Source organism: Momordica charantia (genome assembly GCF_013281855.1).
Source record: "Momordica charantia cultivar OHB3-1 chromosome 11 unlocalized genomic scaffold, Mcharantia_2.0 BLBB01000011.1, whole genome shotgun sequence".
Classification (NCBI taxonomy): domain Eukaryota; kingdom Viridiplantae; phylum Streptophyta; class Magnoliopsida; order Cucurbitales; family Cucurbitaceae; genus Momordica; species Momordica charantia.
In genome coordinates this window covers 14,441,600-14,465,517 of record NW_028275159.1, presented here as the reverse complement: position 1 = coordinate 14,465,517, position 23,918 = coordinate 14,441,600, and the positions used below count along the sequence as shown (strand labels likewise).

Below are 23,918 nucleotides of genomic sequence, written 5' to 3'. Positions count from 1 at the left end.
TCATCGGCCATTATTAAGGGTTTTGGTTTTGTTATTCTTAGCCCAAACATTACATTGTACTCAGTGCTCCATGTGCCTAAATTATGTTGCAATCTAATTTCTATTTATAAGTTGACTCATGATTTAAAGTGTCAAGCCCTGTTCACTGACTCTAAGTGTTTGTTTCAGGACTTGATAACGGGAACGACGATTGGCAATGCTGATGGCTTTGAAGGGCTCTACTACTTCAGAGGACAAAATCTAAGAAATAAACAAGTTCTCCAGGTTGGTAGTGAGTCGAATTCTAGGGAACAACAAATTCTACTTTTACATCGCCGTTTAGGGCACCCGAGTTTTCAGTATCTTAAACATTTGTACCCTTCACTTTTTCATAAAGATAACCTTTTTACTTGCGAAGTGTGTCAACTTGCAAAACACTCTCGTACATCTTATCCTTCTGTTGAGTATATACCATCTAGTCCATTCACAATGATTCATGGTGATTTATGGGGGCCGTCTCGCATCAAAACTATGTCCGGTAAACGTTGGTTGCTTACCTTCACTGATGACCACACTAGGGTTTGTTGGGTCTATTTACTTAAAGAAAAATCAGAAACTGCATCAATCTTTGAACAGTTTCATTCTCTCATTCATAATCAATTTAATACGAGAATCAAAATTCTTCGCACAGATAAGGGGACAAAATATTTTAATCAAACATTGGGAACTTTCCCGTCTCAAAATGGAATCATTCACCAAAGTTCCTGTGTCATTACAAAATGGTATAGCTGAAAGGAAAAATAGGCATCTTTTAGAAACTGCTCGTGCTCTCATGTTCACCAATTCTGTTCCTAATCGTTTTTGGGGTGATGCTGTCCTTACTGCTTGTTATCTCATTAATCGGATGCCCTCTCGTGTTCTGAAATTTAACACTCCACTAGAAATCTTACTCACTATCTATCCGCAAATCCGATCTGTCCTCACAATTCCCCTCAAAATATTTGGATGTACTACATTCACTCATGTTTATGATCATGAACGTCACAAATTGGAGCCAAAAGCCAGAAAGTGTCTTCCTTGGTTATTCTCTTATTCAAAAAGGCTATAAATGCTATTGTCCATTCACCCATAAATTTTACACTACCATGGATGTCACATTTTTTGAGTCTCAATCTTTTTTTTCCCTAAATTCCCCTCAGGGGGAGACTCAGCCTATTACAAGTAGTCTTGATGGAAATTTTTGGGAGATTGATGATCTAAATACCAGAATTGAGTCCCCTTAGTCAAAAATACCTGAGATTGATGGTCTAAATACCGAGTCACCTCAGCCAAAAATACCTATCCCGATAATCCCAATTACTCAGATAGAAGAGTCAGTTCCTATTATTTCCTGTAATAATGAAGATGATCAAGTCAACCCAAATCGAAGTGACAAGCAACCTGAGACTCTTGTTTATTATCGGCAACAAACGGTTCAAAGAGGAGTGGAGCCACCACAGCCTCAACAGCAAAGTCATGAATCCATCTCGTCCTTAGGTACTGAACAATCTACCCTTGTGCCTCAAGACAATACTAATGATCTTGATCTTCTTATTGCACTTAGGAAGGGTGTGAGATCGTGTACTCAACATCCAATTGCTCGATGTATTGGTTATAGTCATTTATCTTCAGCAGTTCAGACCTTGGCTCTCAATCTGGAAGCCAATGAGGTACCAAAATCCATTCAAGAGGCTATGAGCAATCCACAGTGGAAAAATGCGATAGATGATGAAATGAAGGCTTTGAAGCTTAATGATACGTGGACAATAGTTGATCGTCCTCAAGATAAACCAACGGTAGGATGCCGATGGATCTTTACTGTCAAATATAAGGCTGATGGGTCCATTGAAAGGTATAAAGCAAGATTGGTGGCCAAAGGATACTCTCAGACTTTTGGGGTAGACTATCAGGAGACATTTGCACCCGTTGCAAAATTAAACACAATTCGTGTCCTCTTGTCCCTTGCTGCAAATCTGGATTGGAAACTACAACAACTGGATGTCAAGAATGCATTCCTCAATGGAGATTTGGAAGAAGAGGTGTACATGGACCTTCCTCCAGGATTTGACATTGACAAGTATGATGGAAAGGTGTGTAAGCTGAAGAAATCTCTCTATGGTTTAAAACAATCCCCACGTGCATGGTTCGGGCGATTTTCAAAGGCTGTTTGTAAACAAGGATATACCCAAGCTCAAACTGACCATACAATGTTCTATAGACACTCTCAAGGTAAGATCACCATCCTCATTGTTTATGTCGATGATATTATCGTAACAGGTGACCATCATGAAGAAATAGAGAGACTAAAACAGGTACTTGGAAAGGAGTTCGAAATAAAGGACCTGGGAACACTTCGGTATTTTCTAGGGATGGAAGTTGCAAGGAGCAGAACTGGTATATCTGTATGTCAAAGAAAATATGTACTAGACCTCTTGAAGGAAACCGGAATGCTTGGATGTAAACCATCTGATACTCCAATAAGTCCCAATCATAAGTTGGGAGAGAGCCTAGATGGGTACCCGTTGATAAAGGGAGATATCAGCGTCTTGTTGGAAGATTAATCTATTTATACCACACTAGGCCGGATATTGCATTTGCAGTGAGTGTTGTAAGTCAATACATGCATGCTCCTACTAAAGAACACATGGAAGCCGTGTATCATATTCTTAGATATCTTAAAGGAACTCCAGGGCTTGGATTATTTTTCGGAAAGGATGATGACAGAAAGATTAAGGTGTTTACAGATGCTGATTGGGCAGGTTCTATTCAAGATAGGAGATCTACGACAGGATATTGTACCTTCGTCTGGGGTAATCTTGTTACATGGAAGAGTAAGAAACAATCAGTTGTTGCAAGAAGTAGTGCTGAGGCTGAATTCAGGGCATTATCTCATGGTATTTGTGAGATAATGTGGCTGAAACTCCTTCTCCAAGAACTCAAGATCAGGTTTGATAGTTCAATGGAAGTCTATTGTGACAACAAGGCTGCAATTGCTATTGCACACAATCCAGTGCATCATGATCGTACTAAACATGTTGAGGTTGACAGGCATTTTATCAAGGAGAAGATTGAAGAGAAAATTATAAATTTGATGTATGTTCCATCATCAGATCAAGCTGCAGATATCCTAACAAAAGGACTCTTGAGACCCGTGTTTGAAAGGTTGTTGATCAAGCTGAAACTGTTCAATCTGTATAGTCCAGCTTGAGGGGGAGTGTTGAATTAGTTAGAAGTTAAGATTATGTGGGCTTAGTTAGAAGTTGTTTTAAAGTTGTTTAGATTTTGTGTTTAAATTTAGCAAATAAATCTCCTTTTTTGTTAGGGAAGTTAGGAGGTTATTCCTAGATTTTGTTTCCTCTTGTAACCTATAAATAGTGTCTCTATTCCTCATCTTTGATCAATCAATTTGAGAATTTATTTCTTCTCTCTTTTCTCGGGTATGTCTCTCTGGTGTCTCTATCCTTAGTTTTTAGTTAACCACAGTAACTAACTAATAACCTAACTAATCTAAACAATAATAAGAAACAAAATACTTAACCTAATTACAAAGAGAGCTCTAACATCTAAACACCTAACAAACTACTGCATCAATTCCCCCCTTCATAAAAAAAAAACTCTTCCTCAAGTTTAAACACTAAGTTCACTAAGAGGATAATATGTATACAAATCAGAAACATTGAAGGTGTTAGAAATGTTATAGCCTTCCGGAAGCTCTACCTTGTAAGCATTAGAGCCAATATGTTTAAGGATCCTACAAGGCCCGATTTTCTTCTTTTGTAACTTACTATAGGTTCCTCTTGGAAATCTCTCCTTTTGAAGATGCACAAGAACCAAATCTCCTTCAGCAAACTCTTTGTACCTTTGTTTCTTGTTAGCAAGTTCGGCATACCAATTCTTGGTGGATCAGAAAAAGCCTTAGGCTGGTTGTTTTATTAATGATAAAAAAAAGTGTACAAATAGGGGAAGTGTAGCCTTTATATATAGGCTTAGCTTATGGGCGAATGAGCTTTAATTACAATAATGGTTAACTAAAGTTAACCACAATAACTAACTAATAACCTAACTAATTCTAAACAACAATAAGAAACAAAATACTTAATCTAACTACAAAGAGAGCCCTAACATCTAAACACCTAACAAACTACTACATCATTCTACCTTTACCAATAATAGTCAAAGTCAACCAACTCAAACTGAGGTAAAGAGCTTTCAATCTTGAATTCTAATATTGAAGATGAATCAAAGCTACTTTGGCACATAAAAAATTGAACGAAAGAGGTGGAAATATTTCATGGTAATATAACTTTTGTCATGGCATAAATAAAAGTTTCTTTCTTTATTATTATTATTTTTTATACCAGAGTTAGAGCTATTTAGTGGAGATAAATGGTCAAGATATTTTGAATTTGTTGAAAAGTTACTCCCCAAGATATCGCCGATATTCAAAAGTTGGAAGATGAGGCAAATAGTCGTGCAACTAAAAAGACTCCTAAAACCATTCCTTTACCATCTTCAAGCATATCTATTGGCAAAGTTGGTGTGAGTAATGCTCCTATTTCAAGTAGTTTTGAGTAAAAGAAAAGGAAGGGTATAAAATGGTCATTTAACAGGACATCAATGGGCCAATTACATGCACTTATTGCTCGGATGGTTTATTCTTTAGGGTTGCCTTTTTATTTTACGAGAAATTCACATCGTATAGGTGCATTTACTTATGCTACAAATAATTTATTATCAAGATATGTGTCTCATGGATATAATTTGCTGAGTACAACTCTTCTAAGAGAGAAAAAAACAAATATTCAAACATTATGTAGCCCATTAAAGACATATGGTGTGAGAAGGTCATAAGTATTGTGAGTTATTGCTGGAGTGATTCACAAATGAGACCTTTGATAAATTATTCGGCAGTTATAGATGGTGAGCCAGAGTTTTTGAAAGCGATGGATTGCTCAGGTGAGATTAAAGATGAGTATTTTATTGCAAATTTGTTGAAGGAAGTAATTAATAAAGTGGGACCTCAAATTTGTTATAGATCTTGTAAGAACAAACACCTTCTAAACACACACGACGACACCTAGTACACACAAAGAATCACCCTAGGGGAAGAATAAATGACTTACCTTTAAGGTCAAAGCTTTGGATAGAGAGAACTTGTTCTAGATCCAAATTTAAACATTGCACAAGTTTGATGACCAACCTAAACTTGCATGTTTCAAAGAGTTTTGTGTAACTAGATCAAGATGCACCAATGTTCAAGTTCATGATTTTGGGAGCAAAGAGGAAAGCTCAAGGCTATTTTCATTCATCAATAATACAACCTCCCAAGTGTACAAGAAGAAGCTAGACTAATAGAACTTGATTTCTCTCAAATAAAAGGAAAATGACTTTAACTAAACTAGTTGCAAAGGGGCATAACTAAGTTACACAAATTGATGGAGTTTCTCTAAATGAGCTTCTAAAGTGCATTAAACCCCATTCTTTGGCCTAGGACCTATTAAATAAATTATACATGAAGTCTAAAAGAAGATTATAATACTGATTACATGAAAACACTACTTAAGACTCAAACCCTAAATACTTCATAAATTAGAGCTATTGGGTTCGGTGTCTTCATGTTTCCTTGAAGCTTCTTTCTCCAATTGTTCTCCTTCCTCGTGAAGCTAGATAATTCACATGTTGAAGTGGAGATCCCCTTCTTCATCGGTTGGCCCTCATGGCATGATGTGTGTTGCTTGAAGCATATCAATATGTGTACCAAAAAATGTTGAATACAATCGGCTATTATATGAAGAATGTAGTTGGATCTCTACAATTGTTGGTAATGTGATGGTGGTGAAGAACTTTATTATGAATCATTCAATGAGACTTGCAGTTTTTGATAAGTTTGTAAAAATGCTTTCTGTGGCAAAAACATTGCCAGGCCATTATTATACTGAAGAGGTTTAAACTCATTAAAGGTGGTTGGTAAGCTATGGTTTTTAGTGACAAATGGACATGTTATAGAGAGGATGATGTGGGGAAACCAAGATATGTAACAGAATTGATGTTAGATAATGTGTGGGGAGACAAAATTGATTATATCATTTTCTTCACTTTACCTATATATGATATGATTTGGGTTTGTGATACAGATGTACCTGGTCTTTATTTGGTTTATGATATGTGGGATACTATGATTGAAAGTGTGGAGACGACAATATAGAGACATGAAGGAAAATGTGGGGATCAAGTCTCTTTTTATAATGTGGTGTATAATATTCTTTTTGTTCGTTGGAACAAGAATAACACCCAACTCATTAGTTATAAGGGAACAATAGGATCTTCAACAACAGATCCCTTCCCATCGAGATTTTTCTTTATAGAGTTATTGTACTAGAATAATACCCCACTCATTTGGTTTATGATACGTTGGTATAAATATTTCTACCCTCCCTTCATTAGTTACAACTTAAACGACTTTCTTAAACGATCTTATTTCAAATTGGAAGGTGTTCTTGTAACCTGCCTTTTTGGCCTTTTGTATATTTCTTATCATCAATGAAATATCGTGTTTCATATAAAAAAAGAATAATACCCCACTCCATTTTTCAGCACGTTCATTGAATCCAAGGTATTTTTTTAATTATTACATCTATTTATTATTATTTCATTTGTATTATGATTTCTATATAAGAGTTCAACATTTTCTAGACTTATATTTAGGTACTATAGTATGCATTGACTTAAAGAGGATCCTAATCGAGTACCTCAACATAAAGATATGGAAGTAACTCGTGAGATGTAGTGTCTAAAGATATTTTTCTAAGCCAAAAGACTGTGCAAAAGCGAACTTGGAATTTACTAATTTTTTGCCTAGACCAGGCGAAGTGAAGAAAATGATATTATCAATTGTCTCCACACACATCATTTAGCACCAATTCTTTACATATATTGCTTTCCCCCTATCATCCTCTCTATAACATGTACATTTGTCACTAATAACCATACTTTGTATACCACCTTTTTGAGTTTAAACCTCTTCAGCATAATAATGGCTGATGCAAAACGTGTATCTACCAGAGAAAGCATTTTCAAAGATACAAACTTATTAAATATTGCAAGTCTTATTGAATGATTCATAATAAAGTTCTTCACCATCACATCACTAGCAATTGTAGAGATCCAACTACATTCTGCATACGCTAGTTGATTGCCTTAGAGTACCCTTCCTTACCTTTTGCACAAAACTACTTGAAATAGGAGCATTGCTCACACCAACTCCCCCAATAGATATGTTTGAAGGTGGTAAAAGAATAGTTTTAGGAGTCTTTTAGTTGCACGACTCTTTGCCTCATCTTCTAGTTTTTTCATATCGGCGATATCTTGGGAAGTTAACTTTTCAACAAATTTCAATACTTTGACCACTTATCTTTAATAAATGAGCTCTAACCCTTGTATAAAAACTTTTCTTTATGTCATGACAAAAGTTACATTGCCATCAAATATTTCAATTCTTTATGCTTAGTCACATATTACCAAAGTAGATTTGATTCATTCTCAATATTGTAATTAGAGATTTAAGGCTTGGTTTGGGTTGATTGACTTCGACTATTATTTCTAGAGGTAGAATATGCCATCTAATATTTCAAAGTAAAACCCAAAATACTTTTGGTTTTTTTACAAACTATTAAAAACGGAAAAATACTACCTAACTGAAGAAAAAACCAAACCTAATTAGTGTTGTAGTGGTGTCATAGTTGGTCAGTGGCGGCATGAAGAATGACAATGTCGTGGGAGGTGAAGCGCCGCAGCAGCAGGGGAAAGGGGGACTTCTCTTCTGTGTGAGTTTTCTTTTAAAAAAATATATTTTTTCTATTTATTTTTTTAACAGGAAGCTTATTTTTAACATCGATTGGTTGGGCTTCCATTTTTAAAAAATAGTCTACCTTTTATTTTAAGTTTGTTAGATGGGCGTGTCCTTTGCATGTCCTACATAAAAAAAAATGACATCTTTCGCGTGTTCGGATGTGTCTGTGCTTCCTAGGTATTGGGCGTCTTTGGTTGGTTGCGAAGTGAATGTTTTTCCTCCTATTTAGGGTTTCCTTTGGGTCATAATCCGAAAGTGTTGCCTTTTGGGTGCTTGTGTTGGAAAATATTCAAAAGCGTCTCTCTTCATGGAAAAAAGTTTTTTTTTTTAATTATTTTCTTCCTAAAGGGGTGAGGTTCATGCTTATTTAGGCTGTTCTAAGTGGTATGCCGACGCACTATATGTCACTGTTTAAGCTTCCAGTGTCAGTAAGCAAGAGCTTGGAGAAGATGATGAGGGATTTCCTTTGGGAGGGACGGGATGAGGGGGGTGGGTGCATTTAATTAATTGGGAAACCATTTCAAATCCTTTGGAGGTGGGAGGTTTGGGCATTAGGAACTTGAGACTTAAGAATGAGGTTGTGTTGCCTAAATGGTTGTGGTGTTTCTTTCAAGAGGTTTGGGCATTAGGAACTTGAGACTTAAGAATGAGGTTGTGTTGCCTAAATGGTCGTGGTGTTTCTTTCAAGAACTTAGGGCATTGTTGTGTAGGGTTATCGTGAGCAAGTATAGGCCACATTCTTTTGACGAGGTCTTAGTCGGAGGACTTAAGATGTGTGCTAGAAATCCGTGGAAGGCTATTTCGTTTGCTCCCCCTTCAATTCCTAGTTTTTGAGATGTTCTATGGGGGATGGGTCTAATACCTACTCCCATGGGGAAATTTGGGTGGGAGACAGACTCCTTGTCCTTTTATTTCCATGTCTTTACCATCTCACTGGTAAGGGGTTGCATTCGGTAGCCTCGGTTTTGGTTTCAGTGGGGAGTGCATCTTCACTTTCTTTGGGTCTCAGGCGACTGGCGTCCCTTGATGGATAGAGAGACTTTTGAGGTTCCAGCTTTACTTCTTATGCTGGCAGATGCTCCTTTTTTGTGGGGGAGGAAGGATTTTCGAGTTTGCCCTTCAAGAGATTTTCTTGTAGCTCTTTCTTCTATCTGTTGAGTTATCTCTCTTCCACCTTTTGCCCTGTTATTTGCCTCACTTTGGAAGGTCAAAATTCCAAAAAATCAGGTCATACATGGAAAAATCAATACATTGGATCGTATCCAAAGGTGCCTTCTTCCCTTTTGGAGCCTTAGTGGTGTGTGCTTTGCACAGGTGCCTCGAAGTATCTTGACCACATTATTTGGTCTTGTCAGTTTCCTCGAAAGATTTGGGATCGTTTTTTTAGTGCTTTGGGGTTATCTTTTGCTTGTAATAGAGATTGTTGAGCGATGATGGAGGAGGTGTTGTTGTCCCCCTTTTCTTGATAGGGGAAGTTTTTTTGCGGTAAGTTTGTTTCCTAGGTATTGGGCATCTTTGGTTGGTTGCGAAGTGAATGTTTTTCCCTCCTATTTAGTGTTTCCTTTGGGTCATAATCCGAAAGTGTTGCCTTTTGGGTGCTTGTGTTGGAAAATATTCAAAAGCATCTCTCTTCATGGAATTTTTTTTTAAAATTATTTTCTTCCTAAAGGGGTGAGGTTCATGCTTATTCAGGCTGTTCTAAGTGGTATGCCGACGCACTATATGCCACTGTTTAAGCTTCCGGTGTCAGTAAGGAAGAGCTTGGAGAAGATGATGAGGGATTTCCTTTGAGAGGGACGGGATGGGGGGGGGGGGGTGGGTCGCATTTAATTAACTGGGAAACCATTTCAAATCTTTTGGAGGTGGGAGGTTTGGGCATTAGGAACTTGAGACTTAAGAATGAGGTTGTGTTGCCTAAATGGTCGTGGTGTTTCTTTCAAGAACTTAGGGCATTGTTGTGTAGGGTTATCGTGAGCAAGTATGGGCCACATTCTTTTGACGAGGTCTTAGCAGGAGGACTTAAGATGTGTGCTAGAAATCCGTGGAAGGCTATTTCGTTTGCTCCCCCTTCAATTCCTAGTTTTTGAGATGTTCTATGGGGGATGGGTCTGATACCTACTCCCATGGGGAAATTTGGGTGGGAGACAGACTCCTTTTCCTTTTATTTCCATGTCTTTACCATCTCACTAGTAAGAGGTTGCATTTGGTAGCCTCGGTTTTGGTTTCAGTGAGGAGTTCATCTTCACTTTCTTTAGGTCTCAGGCGTCCCTTGATGGATAGAGAGACTTTGGAGGTTTCAGCTTTACTTATGCTGGCAGATGCTCTTTTTTGTGGGGGAGTAAGGATTTTCGAGTTTGGCCTTCCAAGAGGTTTTCTTGCCGCTCTTTCTTCTATCTGTTGAGTTATCTCTCTTCCCCCTTTTGCTTCGTTATTTGCCTCGCTTTGGAAGGTCAAATTCCAAAAAATTATTAAGTTCTTTGAGTGGCAGGTCATACATGGAAAAATCAATACATTGGATTGTATCCAAAGGTGCCTTCTTTCCTTTTGGAGCCTTAGTGGTGTGTGCTTTGCACAGGTGCCTCGGAGGATCTTGACCACATTATTTGGTCTTGTCAGTTTCCTCGAAAGATTGGGATCGTTTTTTTAGTGCTTTGGGGTTATCTTCTGCTCGTAACAGAGATTGTCGGGCGATGATGAAGGAGGTGTTGTTGTCCCCCCTTTCTTGATAGGGGAAGTTTTTTGCGGTAAGTTTGTATCTTTGCTATCTTGGGGGGAATTTGGCTTGAGAGAAATAATAATCTTTAGGGGGTGGAAAGATCTAGTGAGGTTGTTTGAGAGCTTATTAGATATAATACCCTCTTTGTGAGGATCAGCTGTTTGGGATTAGATTTAGGGTGCGTTTGAGAGTGTCAAAATCACTTCCCTTTCCATTGATCATGTTTGGCAAATTAAAAAATTGATTTTTGGAAAGTTTAAGATCACTTTAAATTGATTTTTAAAGTATCACTTGGATGGTGATTTTGAAAAATCAGCTATATTTAAATCTATGTTTTCAAAATTACTGATTCTACCATCACACCCAAACATACCCTTAATACCTCTTTGTTTGGGATGGTACATCAGCTTGACTTTTTGAGCTGCACTTGCCTTCAAAAATTGGTATGCTTTGGGTAAATGGAGTGAAAGCTTGTTATATGAGCTTTGGTTTGAAAGAAACCAAAGGGTATTTGAAGGGAAAAAGAAGTCAGCACTTAAACTTTTCAACCTGGCCAAACTTAAAGTATCTCAATAGTGTGCTCATTCTAATTTATTCTCTAATTACTCTCCTAGCATGTGCCCCAAAGAGGTAGCCCAGTTGGCAAGGGCTTGAGGTCTTTTGTCATACCAGTTCAGAGGTCTCATGTTCATACCTTTTGGTGAGCTTACTACATGTATCGTTTTGAATCTTATTCTTTTAAACTATTATCTTAATTCAAATTTTAAAAAGATTAAATTTTATCTTAAATAAAGATGCTTATCTAAGGTACAACTCTTAAAAAGAAGATAAACTTACATAAGTTAATTATCAAAATAAATTTTAAGTTAATTATCAAACAACAAATAAATACTATAATAATACTAAAACTTCCAGGTGTTGCATTATTAACCGTGTAAAGGGAGTAGGGAGGTGTATTCAAGTGCAACAGCCACATGGGGCTTTAGTGGGCTTAAAAAATTAGGGTTCTTTTTAAAGCAAAAAATAGAAACAAAATATATATATGTATAAACTTCATGTGTGTAAACCTATTATAAATTATAAGATTAAAAAAATTTAAAGAAATGAGGGCTTATTTACTCGAATGTTTAAAGATAATAGGTCTAGGCAACTTAATTCTTTTTTACTTTTAAAAAATGTCTGCATTGTAATTTGTAGCAAAGAACTCATGTACCAGCAAGTTTTACATCGATTTGCGCATTTTAACGCAATACAATTGAGCAACCCAGCCCCTCTGTCCGAGTTAATTATTTTGGCACTGAAGGAGGAAGATGTGAATCCAGTGTGCAATGAGAATGATGGTTTTAAAGAGAAGGTAGCTGAGGTAATTCGCTGTCCTCTCTGATATATGTTTTTAAGGCACAAATTAGTGCTTTCTTCAGTTTTCTTATAGCTTCTTGTTCTCTATGTCTAATGTTTTGCCGCTGCTTTTTAGATGGGCTCAAAACTACTCAAGCAGAAGGCTGAAATGCTGGAGGAATTTTTCTGCATACATATTGACAAAAATGGGAATTTGGCTAGACTTCCGCTCGTACTTGACCAATACACACCTGATATGGACCGTGTTCCTGAATTTATAGTTTCCTTGGCTAATGATGTAAGTTTTTATATCCTTCTGTTGAATTTTATTATTATTATTATTATTATTATTATTTACGTTATTCCATCTATTCATTTTTGCATTATCCTTTTGGTCATATTAATTTCTCTATGGTGCTTGGTATTCCTTAAGTACTAAATTTAGACATAAAATGTGCCATTACATAATTTGCACGTTTTATATTTGTAAAATGATCGCTTAATACTAAGTCATACTCTACAATTAGCTAGCTACTTAATTATTGTGTTTTGTCTCTTAGGAATTATTCTTATCTGCTAGCGATTATTATCAAATATTACGAGGTCTCTTCAATATTGAATTTTACTTTTCTGTATTTGGATTTTGTTCTCTAATGTTAACTTTTCTTGGTTATTTCTTAATATTTCCAAACAGCCTTTAGCCACATGTTATTAGCTCTTGGGAAAATAGATCTTGCTTTTACCTAAGAGCAAATTGTGAAACAACCACTAGGGTCTCACCTTCCATTGTAAATCCATTCGATTCTCATGTCCACAAATTTTAACTTCTTCAAGAGTATTTTTGAACTAATCGTTTTTTGACATTGGTAGAACCGTAGAGGCATCCTTTTTTTTATAAGCACTTGTAGAAATTAATCATTTCATATTTAATTGCTTTTCCGTCCACTAAACTTACCTTTTCAGCTGAAAACATCCCAGAAATGACATATTTTCTGTGTTGCTAGATATCTATGGTAGAATGCTGAACTCTGATCACCTTCTTTTAATTACCGAATATTGCATCTTTGAATTAGATCTATTTCGTCCTGGTGGTAAATATCAATTAGGTCTTGCTTGATATTCTTGATCATTTTTTTTTTCGCTACAACAAAGTCAATATTACAAGAATATAACAAAAACAAAAATCAGAAAACAAAAGGTTCAGTAGAAGCAAACTTATATCATAGAAATCCTAAAAACTTCTTTCTTCCGAAGCGGTTTCAGCACTCTTCTTGTTGTGCTTCTTCGCTTAACTTTGGTTCCTAAGAAACTTCGGGTCCATCCCTTTAGTGGAAGTGTGGCGATGCTTCCTTGGTTTCTTGATGCCGTTTTTATGGGCATTCTTGATTATTTATTTATCAGTCACATTAAAGCTCCTCTTCGTTCTTATCCATCTCTCATAACCCTTTCTCAAGATCCTCTTTTCAAGTCGATACTCCTTTTCTAAATCTGTAACTTCATTTTTAAATGACTTTTGAGTTCTGTAACTTATGAAAACTTCAAATCCATCCCCACTCATATGTTTTATCTTCCTCCCACTTGGTTTTAGTAATGGTTATAACTCCTTATTTTATTGTGAATAATTCTAAACCTAAAAGGGGAGGATTGCCTCACAACATACTTGCCATTTTCCTATGCCACTAAATACTGAAATAAAAGTAATTATATGGAACAACAGAGATTTTGAAGAAACCTCCTCTAGTATAAACAGGCTCGTAGATGGTATACAGCTTACGACATCTCTTTGGTGCCTCGAACACAGAGATTTTTTTTGTAATTACAACTTATCTTCGATTCTCCATGATTGGACAGCGTTCATGTATTAGTTTCTTTTGGAAGATGGTCCTCTCATCCCTTGCCCTTAGGTTGTTTTGTCCTTGGTGTTGTTTTGTTAATATATCTGTCTCTTATCCCAAAAAAAAGAAAAAAAAAGGCCATTATCTGGAAGTCAAGAAACTGCTCAAGCAACGGTTCTTAATTCAATACACATCTTTGAGGAATGCATTATCTGCCTTAGCTAGTATACCATATACCTAAATGTACTTATAATTTGTAGATTGATTGGGAAGATGAGAAAAATTGTCTCCAGTCGGTTTCAGCTGCCATTGGGAATTTCTATGCTATGCATCCTCCATTGCTACCCAATCCATCAGGTGATGGCTTGCAGTTCTACAAACGGATAAAATCATCCGGGAAACCTGAAGATGAAGATATAGGTAACTGCTTGCCAATATTGATTTCTTGAATGTTTGGTTTTCCTTTTCTTGTTCTTTTACGTAACAGATTATTATTGGCCCTAATATCTGCTGTATTTTTCAATCTGAGCAATAATGGGCTCTATTCTAAGAAGCATAGACACTTCTATTTGGGTAATGTGTCTGTGTTGGACACCCCGACACTTACTAGACATGTATCAGACACTTATTATCTCAATAGAATCACACCACTATGTGTACAAAGTAAAATATGGATCTGATACTTATTAGGCACATATTGAACACTTGTTAAGCATAAGAAATAGACATAAATAGTAATACCTGATAAAAGTTTTGAGGGCAAGATACATCAAACTCACTTTCTTAAGCATGAAAATGTTGATTTTGAATTTTCTTGTATAAAAAATGATATATACTTTAAAAAATTGTATATTTTAATAAACGTGTTCTTATGGTATACATGTCTTGTCTTAGATTTTTAAGAAATGACATGTCACCGTGTCCATGTTGTGTCATATCATCTCCTATGTTTATGATTACAGCAAATGACATACTAAGATTGCGTCTCTGTGATCAATTAGCAAGGTTGAGTTTGTAATGACAGCTTTCTCTTGTTCTTGCTTCATAATATTTTTCTTTTCCATGCTTACCAGCTGAAAGTAGTTGTATTCTATCCTTTTTTTGCTAGCCTTCCCAAGCATGTTCAGTCATTTAATGTTGACTCTCTGTATGTATAATTTAGACTTTCTTTTGCTTTAATTTTCCTAACCTTCCTGCGCATTAGGGCTTAAAATTAAAGCCAACCTTTTCCTACACTTGTTTCAACTGGAATGTTGTTTCTGCATTTTAAGTGAATTCTATAGGCATAGGTTCAAGATCAAAAGGGTTGTAATTTCTATTTCACATATCCAATGCTACTTCCTTCTCCACACAATATAGCCTTGCATGATCTTTAAGGGGTCATTTCCAGGTGATGGTGAGGTGGTAATGGAGAATGAAATCGAGCATGGGCTACTATCGGAGGCCGAAACCATGTGGGCTCAACGTGAGTGGTCAATACAGCATGTTCTCTTCCCATCAATGAAACTGTTCTTCAAGCCTCCAAATTCTCTGGCCGAAAATGGAACACTCGTTCGGGTAATTTTTCTTCCCTTATAACTTCACCCCACCAAAGAGAATATATTGAAGAAGCTATTATTTATAGGTAGGTCTAGGAATCAATCCCATGTAGGCTGAGTCGAACACTTTTTTTAATGCTTGTATCATAACGATCTACAAATCGATACACGAGCAACTTTTCCATGTTCACTTCTCGAAAAATTTGATATTGTCCTTCAAGGAAATCTTCAACGGTAGTTTTGGAAATTAGGACTTCAGAAACGTTATTTTCCAATGTTTGAAATTTTAAAAAAACCCAAGTCAACAGCACATCTAAAACCTGTGGAGATTAAGTAGATATGAGGATTTTATTGACCATTCCTCGAGACTTTTCGTTATAAGTAGCTGCCAATTGCTTCATTTGTTGACCACAACCTACATTTAATGTGTGCTTTTGGTTGCTTGGAAAACTGATTGGTGGTTTATTAAAATGTAATTATCATTGACTTTCACAGGTTGCATCATTGGAGAAACTTTACAAGATTTTTGAGAGATGTTGAGGGATCAGTTCCATTAATCTGAGGCTTTTTCATTGTGTAGTGGCCACTTTTGCATCTTTATTAACAGCCTAATATGTTCTTCCCTTCCCATTGTCTATCAAATGTAAATCTTTGTCTTGCCCTTATATCATCCCATTTTGTTCATCTTTTTTATTGGGGTTATAATTTTGGGTGATTCGAAATCCAAATTCCATTTAGTTTCACTAATTGTAATGGATTTGTTTGAAAATATTTGCTAAACCTTTTTTTTTTTTTTTTTTGGATTTTAATGGGTTTGCAACCAAATTCTCCTATTTTAGGGATATTTTTTTTTTAAATATTGTTTTCTAGAACTTACTTTTGAAATATATGATTTTCAAAAGTCTCTAGTTTTTAATTAGCTGAAAGCAAAATGGTTTGTTGAAGAGATAATTTCCCTGCCTGTCATCGAATTGCCTCTTCAACCGACGATTTATTTGTCTATTGAAGAGATGATTTCACTGACAAATGGAAAATTTGGTGAGATAATATGGAGAGTAAGTTGAGAGAGTCTGAGAGGTTAACAGTAAAGTAGGAGAGCCGATATGAGCTTAACCTAGCGATTTAGCATGTATCTCTGATCACTCTGATCTTACTTGTAATAAAAAAAAAACAATAAAGAAGAAGAAATAAAAGAAATTTAAAGGGATAGAGAGAAGAAAATTGAAATGGAGGATCAACCGGAGGTTATGGAGTTAAAAAAAAAAGAAAGTGAAACATTGTAGGGAAATAATTTAGAATGCCTACCATTTATGCAAATCATATCCAATCCCCGCGATTTATCAATTATTTTTATTGTGGGTATAGTTCAGCGGTAATTGACATATACCTTCAATCATGAGATTGTGAGTTTGATCTCCCACCTCCACAAACTACTTTTATCATTAGTTTCAAAACTATCTTAATTTTGGTTTAAATTTTTCTAATTTCGTTATTCTTTTTTAAAAAAATCTAAATCGGAAGGGGCATATATATTGAATCAAAAAGTTATGTTTGAATCTCAACTCCGTAGTAAAAAAAAATTATTTATTTAAAGTTGAGATATCACATGGACATTTTAACCCTGAATGTTTTCCCATTTCCATTATTTTTTTCTTCCCTCTCTCGTTAGTCCCTCTCTCTGCCACCTTGGTGCGTTTACCTCTTCTCTTTGAAATCGTGTTGAAGTGACAGATTTGTCCCTTTAGGAGAAATCTTCAACAAACGATTTAGTTGCTACCAAATTGAAGCTACAACTTTTTAAAAGCAAGTTTGATAAGTAATATAATTTTAGATATATATATATATTACTTAAAACTACAATTCAAGATCTTGCTTTTTCAATTTATTGCAACATCTAGTTGTTTCATTTAGTTCTATTAGTTGCTTTGCTTCACTGGTCTACATAGTTTTTCTTGTGTAGCTTCCAAGAAGATGATTGGTTGGGATTTTATGGCCAAACAAAAGGACATCCTTTATCGACTTAAGTTTTTTAATTGATTGATGATTTAAAACGATTGAATGAATGAAATTTGATTTGAATAAATGTTTAGTTACATGGAAGAGTCAGTAGATGATCTAGAGAGAGTGACAGGAGGCAAGCAAGCGGCCAATGCCCTCTCCAAACAATTTACAATATCCGTCATGGAAGGTCGATGCCGCCCTTCCGTAATCACACAATCCGCTGCCAAATACCCCACATACTTCACCGCCTCTATTTCAAACGGCGATGGCGGCGGCACTTTTGGGTCCAAAACTCTATGAATCTCATCCCTCACAATGTATGGCACCATCACATCCACCACATTTCTTGGCACCCCATTCTCATTCTTGTGGATTGCCTTATACCCCGACAACAACTCAAGCAATACCACTCCGAAGCTGTATACGTCACTCTTCGTAGTTAGCTGTTGCAAACGGTAGTACTCTGGGTCCATGTACCCTACGGTACCTGCTGCGCGTAGCGAGAGGTGGGATGTGTCATCGTCTGGCCCCATCAATGAGAGTCCAAAGTCGGAGACTTTGGCCGTCCACCTAGCATCGAGGAGGATGTTTGAGGACTTAATGTCGCGGTGGATGATTGGCGGGGAAAGGTAGTCGTGGAGGTATTGGATCCCTCTGGCAGCGTCGAGCGCGACGGCAATGCGGCGACCCCAGGAGGCGGCGAGCGGGGAGGATTGGTGGAGCTTGTGAAGGTGGTCGTGGAGGGTGCCATTGCTCATGAACTCGTAGACTAGGACTCTCTCATGGCTGTCATCGAAGAATCCGAGGAGGCGTACAAGATTCTTGTGATTGATGCGAGACAAGGATTCAAGCTCATTAAGGAAGGCATTGTCTCTGTCTTCTTGTCGCTTTGTCCCCCAAGCAGAGGATGAGATGGTGGAGGTTTCAGCTCTTTTAATGGCCACTTCTCGACCATCACTCAAAACTGCTTGATAAACCGATCCAAAGCTTCCCGTTCCAATTTTGTGATCTTCAGAGAAATTGTTTGTGGCTTCAAGAAGAACTGAGAGTGGGAAGTCCTCCAATTGGCCCCCATTTCCCAGGCTGATTAAATGGCTCAATCTCTTTTCCAAAACTCTGTTGGTCCCAATTTCCGCCGTCGGACGACTATTGTCGACGACGGTGGGATCTTCCATGGGGCCAGAATCGTGGACGCGACAACCTCTACGTTTACAATATCTGAAGAGAAAGAAAGAAGAAATCAATACTAAAGAGAAGCTCCCAACGCAGCCCACAACAAGCAGAGCCACCATTCGACCGCTCCACTGCTCGCTGGAGGAATGATGGGATAATGGCGGCGGTGGAGGAGGAGGAGGAGCGGCCGCCGCCGTAGGCGGCGTCCTGTCGTCAACAAAAGGTCTGCAAATCATCATTCCTTGGGGACAATATTGAGCTGTGTTTTCCAAAGGGCCACTTCGGCATTGACTTCTACAAGGCCCCGGAAGAACATGGTCAAAAACAGAGGAATTCCCATCAAAAATCTCATTTCCCCAACAAACTAAAGAGAGATTCTCCCTCACGGCTCCACAGAACACACTCTTTTTTGCTTCAATCGCACTGAAAAACTCCCCTCTTAGCCTCTCCGGCAACGTGAAATTCCTCTCCCCCCAACAAACCGCCGTCCCATTCCGCCGGAGACCGCAGCTCCGATTCTCCCCCAAAGCCAACCCCTTAAACTCCCCCGCCGGAATCTCTCCGACCACCGCCCCCCAACACTCCACCTTGTTCATCCCATCAATCGCACAAACATGCCGGAATCCGGCCGCCACCGCCCGGTACCCGCCGCCGCCGACAACTCCCGACCAGTCCCCACTTCCCCCACACCTGATCGCGCCGCCGCCGGAGAGCCCACACACGAAATCGCCGCCGACGGCGAGAGATGAGAAATCAAGCGTAATATTCGGAGTAAACCGCCGCCATTGCCAACACTGAAGCCGATTCGTCGCATTAACAACTCCACAAATGTGGGAATTCCCCGCCCGGAGCTCCTTCAAACCCGGTCCCTTATAGATCCGTCTGGTCTCCACGGCGGTCCCATCTGCAGAGAATCGCCAGCAGACGACGATGGATTCCGCCGCCGCCGGAAAATCCCGCATCCCGCAGAGGAACCCATCGCCGGCGACGATCCCAGAAAAGGAATCGTTGGAGCTCGAAGGAATCAGAAGCCCAGAAGGAAAACTGGAGCAATTCAAAGAAGAATCCGGATTCAATCCGCAGATGAGAGTCCGATTTCCGGTCTCGGAAATGGCGACGGTGGAGAGAGAGGAAACAGAGAGAAAACAGAGAGAGAGGAGAAGGAGGAGGAGGAGAAGAAGAGAAGCCATGGAAATGGAAGATGAAATTTCATAGTGGGGATATGAGGAATTGAGGATTCGTTAATGGAAGATTTTGCTTTAAGAGTTGAAATCCAAAAGAGGGACGCGGTTGAAGACGAAGACCACTGACTCAGTCCTTACGAATGAAAACTTCTGAATTCTTCTTTTTACTTTTTTTTTTTTCAAATGGAAAATTATTTATTATTATTATTATTTTTTAAATTATTGATTGAATTTGGACTCACTTCTCCCAGTCAAACTTTGTATAAGTGGCCACAAATTGGTCGGAAGTCAAAATTTTTTTATTCATTTCTTTTTCTCTCTTTTATTGTATTTTAAAGTTCGATATATTTATTTTGATTTTTAAACTTTGAGTTTGTCGTGAAAAATTTGTGTTTACTGTAGGGGTGGTAGAATTTTATGTAGAGTACCAATACATATAAATAATGGAAAAATATCAACTTTAAAGCTGAACTTGACAATATATATCAATTTATGCCTTGTACTTGGATAAATTTGCCTTAAACTTTAGACAATGTCCGAAATAAATTTTCATTGGAATTTAAGGATGGATTTTGTACATTAATCAAACTTGATTGGAAAATTTTGATATTTTATGAAATTATTGAATTTTTTGAATTTTTTAATTAAGAGGTGAATTATAGAAATTGAATAGAGAAATAATAATCTCATCTAAGTTTAGAATTTTGAACTTAAATTTATTAAAAAAAATATTCGTGATATAAACTTAATTAGACACATTTTGACAGAAAAAACTGAATTTGAGACATATTTAGTAGAAAAAACTTAATTAGACATATAAACTTAATTAATTGAAGGCATATATTTTATCATTTTATTTATTTATGATTTGAAATGGTCCATATTTTATGTCAAGACATTTATAAAATTTGCAATACATATAACAGCTAAAGTATTTTTATGAGACATTTAATACATCTTTGTATTTCTAACTAATTTTATTGCTAATAATAATTATTTTCAATTTTATATTTTTAATATAATTTAATCAATCTTTCTTTTTAATATTTAAAAACACTTATCATAAATTTAAAGTATATAATAATTTTGTTAATAAACTCACTAATATAATCAAATACATTTTCAATTTTGATTTCATTATAAATTGAAATAAATTAAAAAAAACAATTAAAAAAACACCTACGTTACACATTTTAATAATTAAATTCAAACAAGAAACAACTCTAAAGTTTTCCATGAAAACGTGGCTGCAGCTGGGCCCACTGCTTGACTATAAGCTTAATGATATCAAAAATATGTTTTATGTTGTGTCAAAAAATCTTTTTATTTCTTTTCTAGTCAAAATAGTTTGTGCATATTATCATTATTTTTCTTTCTTAAATTGTTTTGGTATAAATTTGAAGGATGGTTCAGGGTGTTGGATTTCTATTTTAATTTTAATTTTTAACTTTTAAAAAATAGGTGTTTTTGATAAGTAATTCAATTTTATGTTTTCTGTGTTTTAGAAAATGTTTTAGAAATTTTAAAAGAAAAAAGTAATTTTTAAAAATAGATTTATGCTTTTACTAGTCTTTTTTCCCTTGGGTCTAAAATTTTTTGTTTCTCTGTATATCTCTGGAACAAATTTCTCTCTTCACTTAAAATTTTTTTCTACCAAAATTTCTCTCTCTAAATTTTTAATCGCTACCATATCTACTATTTGTTGAAGGTAAAATTACAGAATGTCACGTGGATCGAAAACTACAGTTCACAATCGACCTCATAACGTCTGTTGGATGCGAATCCTGGCCTGCCACGTGTCGTGATCGAAAAGGTGAGTTGGATGAACACGCAGACGAAATATAGAAATTGGCTCCAAAGTACTCAGGTCGGCAGACAGGGTAGGACCTAAAGTGCCGAGCCGACCCGAGACAAAGTCCGTAACAATGTCCCTTCCGTACCCGACAACAAGCCGCGATTTTAGAGTGTGTCAGAACTCCTGTCGGGCCCAGTTTCTATAAATAGAAACCTTAACCTTAAATGTAAGGTACGCGATACTAGATAGACTCGGCAAGTTAGCTCGGACTAGAACTGACTTGCTCGTCGGAGTGCTAACTTTGTTTTGCAGGTCTCAAGAGTGTTTTGGGGAGGTGTTGGGCAGTTGGCCATAGTTCGTCCTGAACGTTCCGATCTACGTTACATTTAAGCTTAGCAATTTCGAGTTCAAACATTTGGCGCCATCTGTGGGGACGACACATCTAGAAGTTAGTCTCACCTTTTGCAATCTGAGCCAATGGCCCAAACCTGCTCCCAGCAGTCACGATCTCAACTTTAACCAATCCGCTCTCCGATGAGGGATGCTGCCACTTCCCGTGCCCATCCTCGACTCGCGTACTCTCAGGTGGCCGGGACTCCTGTCATCGAACGACGACCCCAGGCGGGGTGGTCAAGGAAAATGGAGGTCGGCCGGCCACATCCGATCCCATAGCAATCCGGGACTTCCACCTCGCCTCAGATCAGTTTCCGCCACTGCAGCCTCAGAGGAACGGGTTGCCGCCCCGTGCAACTCGCCTTCGCGGCTGGGGGAACACAGGTACGCGTTCCTGGGCAAGTGTCGACGCAGGTGTGGACCCCGTCATGGTAGCTAACGTGATCGCCGAGCTTACGGAAGTAAAGGCAAGGCTCGAAGCGGTCGAGAGAGGCAGCGAGGTGTCCGGCTCTTCCGTCTCCAGGGATCCCATTCGAGGAAAAGGGTTTATGCATCCGACCCAAATAACGGAGTATCAGTTCTGACCTCCCAAGGATGCCCGAGCTGGAGCACCCTCGCGAAGGCCACAACGGGTGGGGACAGGCGATGCCTTGGGAGCACAGGTACGTGACCACCCTCGGCAGGACCACCGGGTCGAGGACCGACGCCCGAGGGTTCGACCAATTCGGACTCCCCTGGCATCTTTCAATAGCTACAACGCCTGTCAAGGCCGAGGTGAGGGGAGGCCAAGGCGACGAGTGGTGGCGCCCGGAGATCGGGAGTACCTAGTCGGCGACGAGGAGGGTAGCCCAGAGGTCGACGATCGAGAGAGGTCCTCCCACGGTAACCATTCATTCCGGTCTGAAGTGGACCTCCTCCGGGATCAGTTTCAGAGGGAGATAGAAGATCTCAAGCGGCGGTGCAGGCCTGTAGATCCGCACCGCGTGAACGAGCAAGAGGAACCGCCTTTCTCCCAAGCAATCTTGGACGCACCTATCCCACCGAGGTTCAAGGCTCCGATCATGAGTTCCTACGACGGGTCTGGAGATTCGATCTCTTAAGTGGAGGTGTTCGAGGGGAAGATGGACTTCCTGGCCGCGAACGACGCCATGAAGTGCCGAACGTTTCAAATAGCCCTAGAAGGCTCGGTAAGGTTGTGGTAATGACAGTTGAAGCCCCGGTCCATCGATAGTTATCAACAGCTGAGGAGGTTGTTCATCAACCAGTTCTCAGCTCGGCAGTTGTTGAAATTGCCGCCTTCTCACCTCAGAACAGTGAAGCAATGGGACAATGAGTCTCTGACAGAATACATCGCTCGGTTCATAGACGAGCATGTCAAAGTGGTAAGTTGCACCGATGACATCGCCATGATGTACTTCACCACGTGTTTGAACGACAGGAACTTGACAATAGAGTTCGGAAGTCGACTGCCGGCCTCCCTGAACCACGACACTTCAGGGAGGCCGGCAGTCGACTTCCGAGGTGAAGTACATCATGGCGATGTACTCTTGTTGTCTCGGCGGGCCGACGACAACAAGAGTAGAGGCCGTCGTGACGAGAAAGCTCCTTCAGACCGTCGAGGGTCGAAGTTCGACAGGTTCACCCCGCTGAACGCCTCAATCGCGGAGATCTACGCAGCGGCCAAAGACACCGACCTGAAGGCGCTTTTCGCAGCCCCAAAGAGGCTCCGTCAACCTCCAGGGAAGCGAGACAAGCGACTCTACTGCCGATTCCACAAGGATCACGGCCACGACACTTCACGCGATTTCCACCTGAAGGAGCAGGTTGAGGATCTGATCCGGCGGGGTTATTTGAAAAAGTATGTCGGCAGGCGTGAAGCGGCAGAGGCAGAGGGGTCGGCTCGGGAGGAGAAGCGAGCGAAGTCACCACCGCCGAGGCGGAAGGAAGATCGCCCCGCCATTATAAATACCATCCATGGGGGCCCGAGTGGGGGACAGTCGGGCAGAAGAGAAAAGCTCTGGCTCGGGAGGCAGCACAAGAGGTCTGTACCTCGTACCCCAAGGAGCCTGTGATGCCGA

The 23,918-nt window shown here is 38.7% G+C and overlaps 2 protein-coding genes and 1 pseudogene across 3 annotated transcripts in view; 1 reads left to right on the top strand and 2 right to left on the bottom strand.

The window, feature by feature from the left end:
• MLH1 (MUTL-homolog 1) overlaps positions 1–16,065 on the top strand; it is a 30,362-nt gene extending 14,297 nt beyond the window's left edge. For both annotated transcript variants that reach the window (XM_022303314.2, XM_088119323.1), the window contains 5 exons: positions 11,781–11,946; positions 12,058–12,219; positions 14,017–14,176; positions 15,147–15,313; positions 15,790–16,065. In XM_022303314.2, coding sequence (XP_022159006.1) covers positions 11,781–11,946; positions 12,058–12,219; positions 14,017–14,176; positions 15,147–15,313; positions 15,790–15,834 — 700 coding nt within the window. In that variant the 3' untranslated portion in view covers positions 15,835–16,065. The remainder of the gene's footprint in view (positions 1–11,780; positions 11,947–12,057; positions 12,220–14,016; positions 14,177–15,146; positions 15,314–15,789) is intronic.
• LOC148208159 (large ribosomal subunit protein eL29z pseudogene) lies at positions 13,153–13,479 on the bottom strand (annotated as a pseudogene).
• A 1,283-nt stretch (positions 16,066–17,348) lies between the features above and the next one.
• CCR4 (CRINKLY4 related 4) lies at positions 17,349–19,796 on the bottom strand. Its single transcript, XM_022303312.2, has one exon. It carries the CDS (start codon positions 19,656–19,658, stop codon positions 17,385–17,387), a length of 2,274 nt encoding a protein of 757 aa, XP_022159004.2. The 5' UTR covers positions 19,659–19,796; the 3' UTR covers positions 17,349–17,384.
• Positions 19,797–23,918: the final 4,122 nt, after the last annotated feature.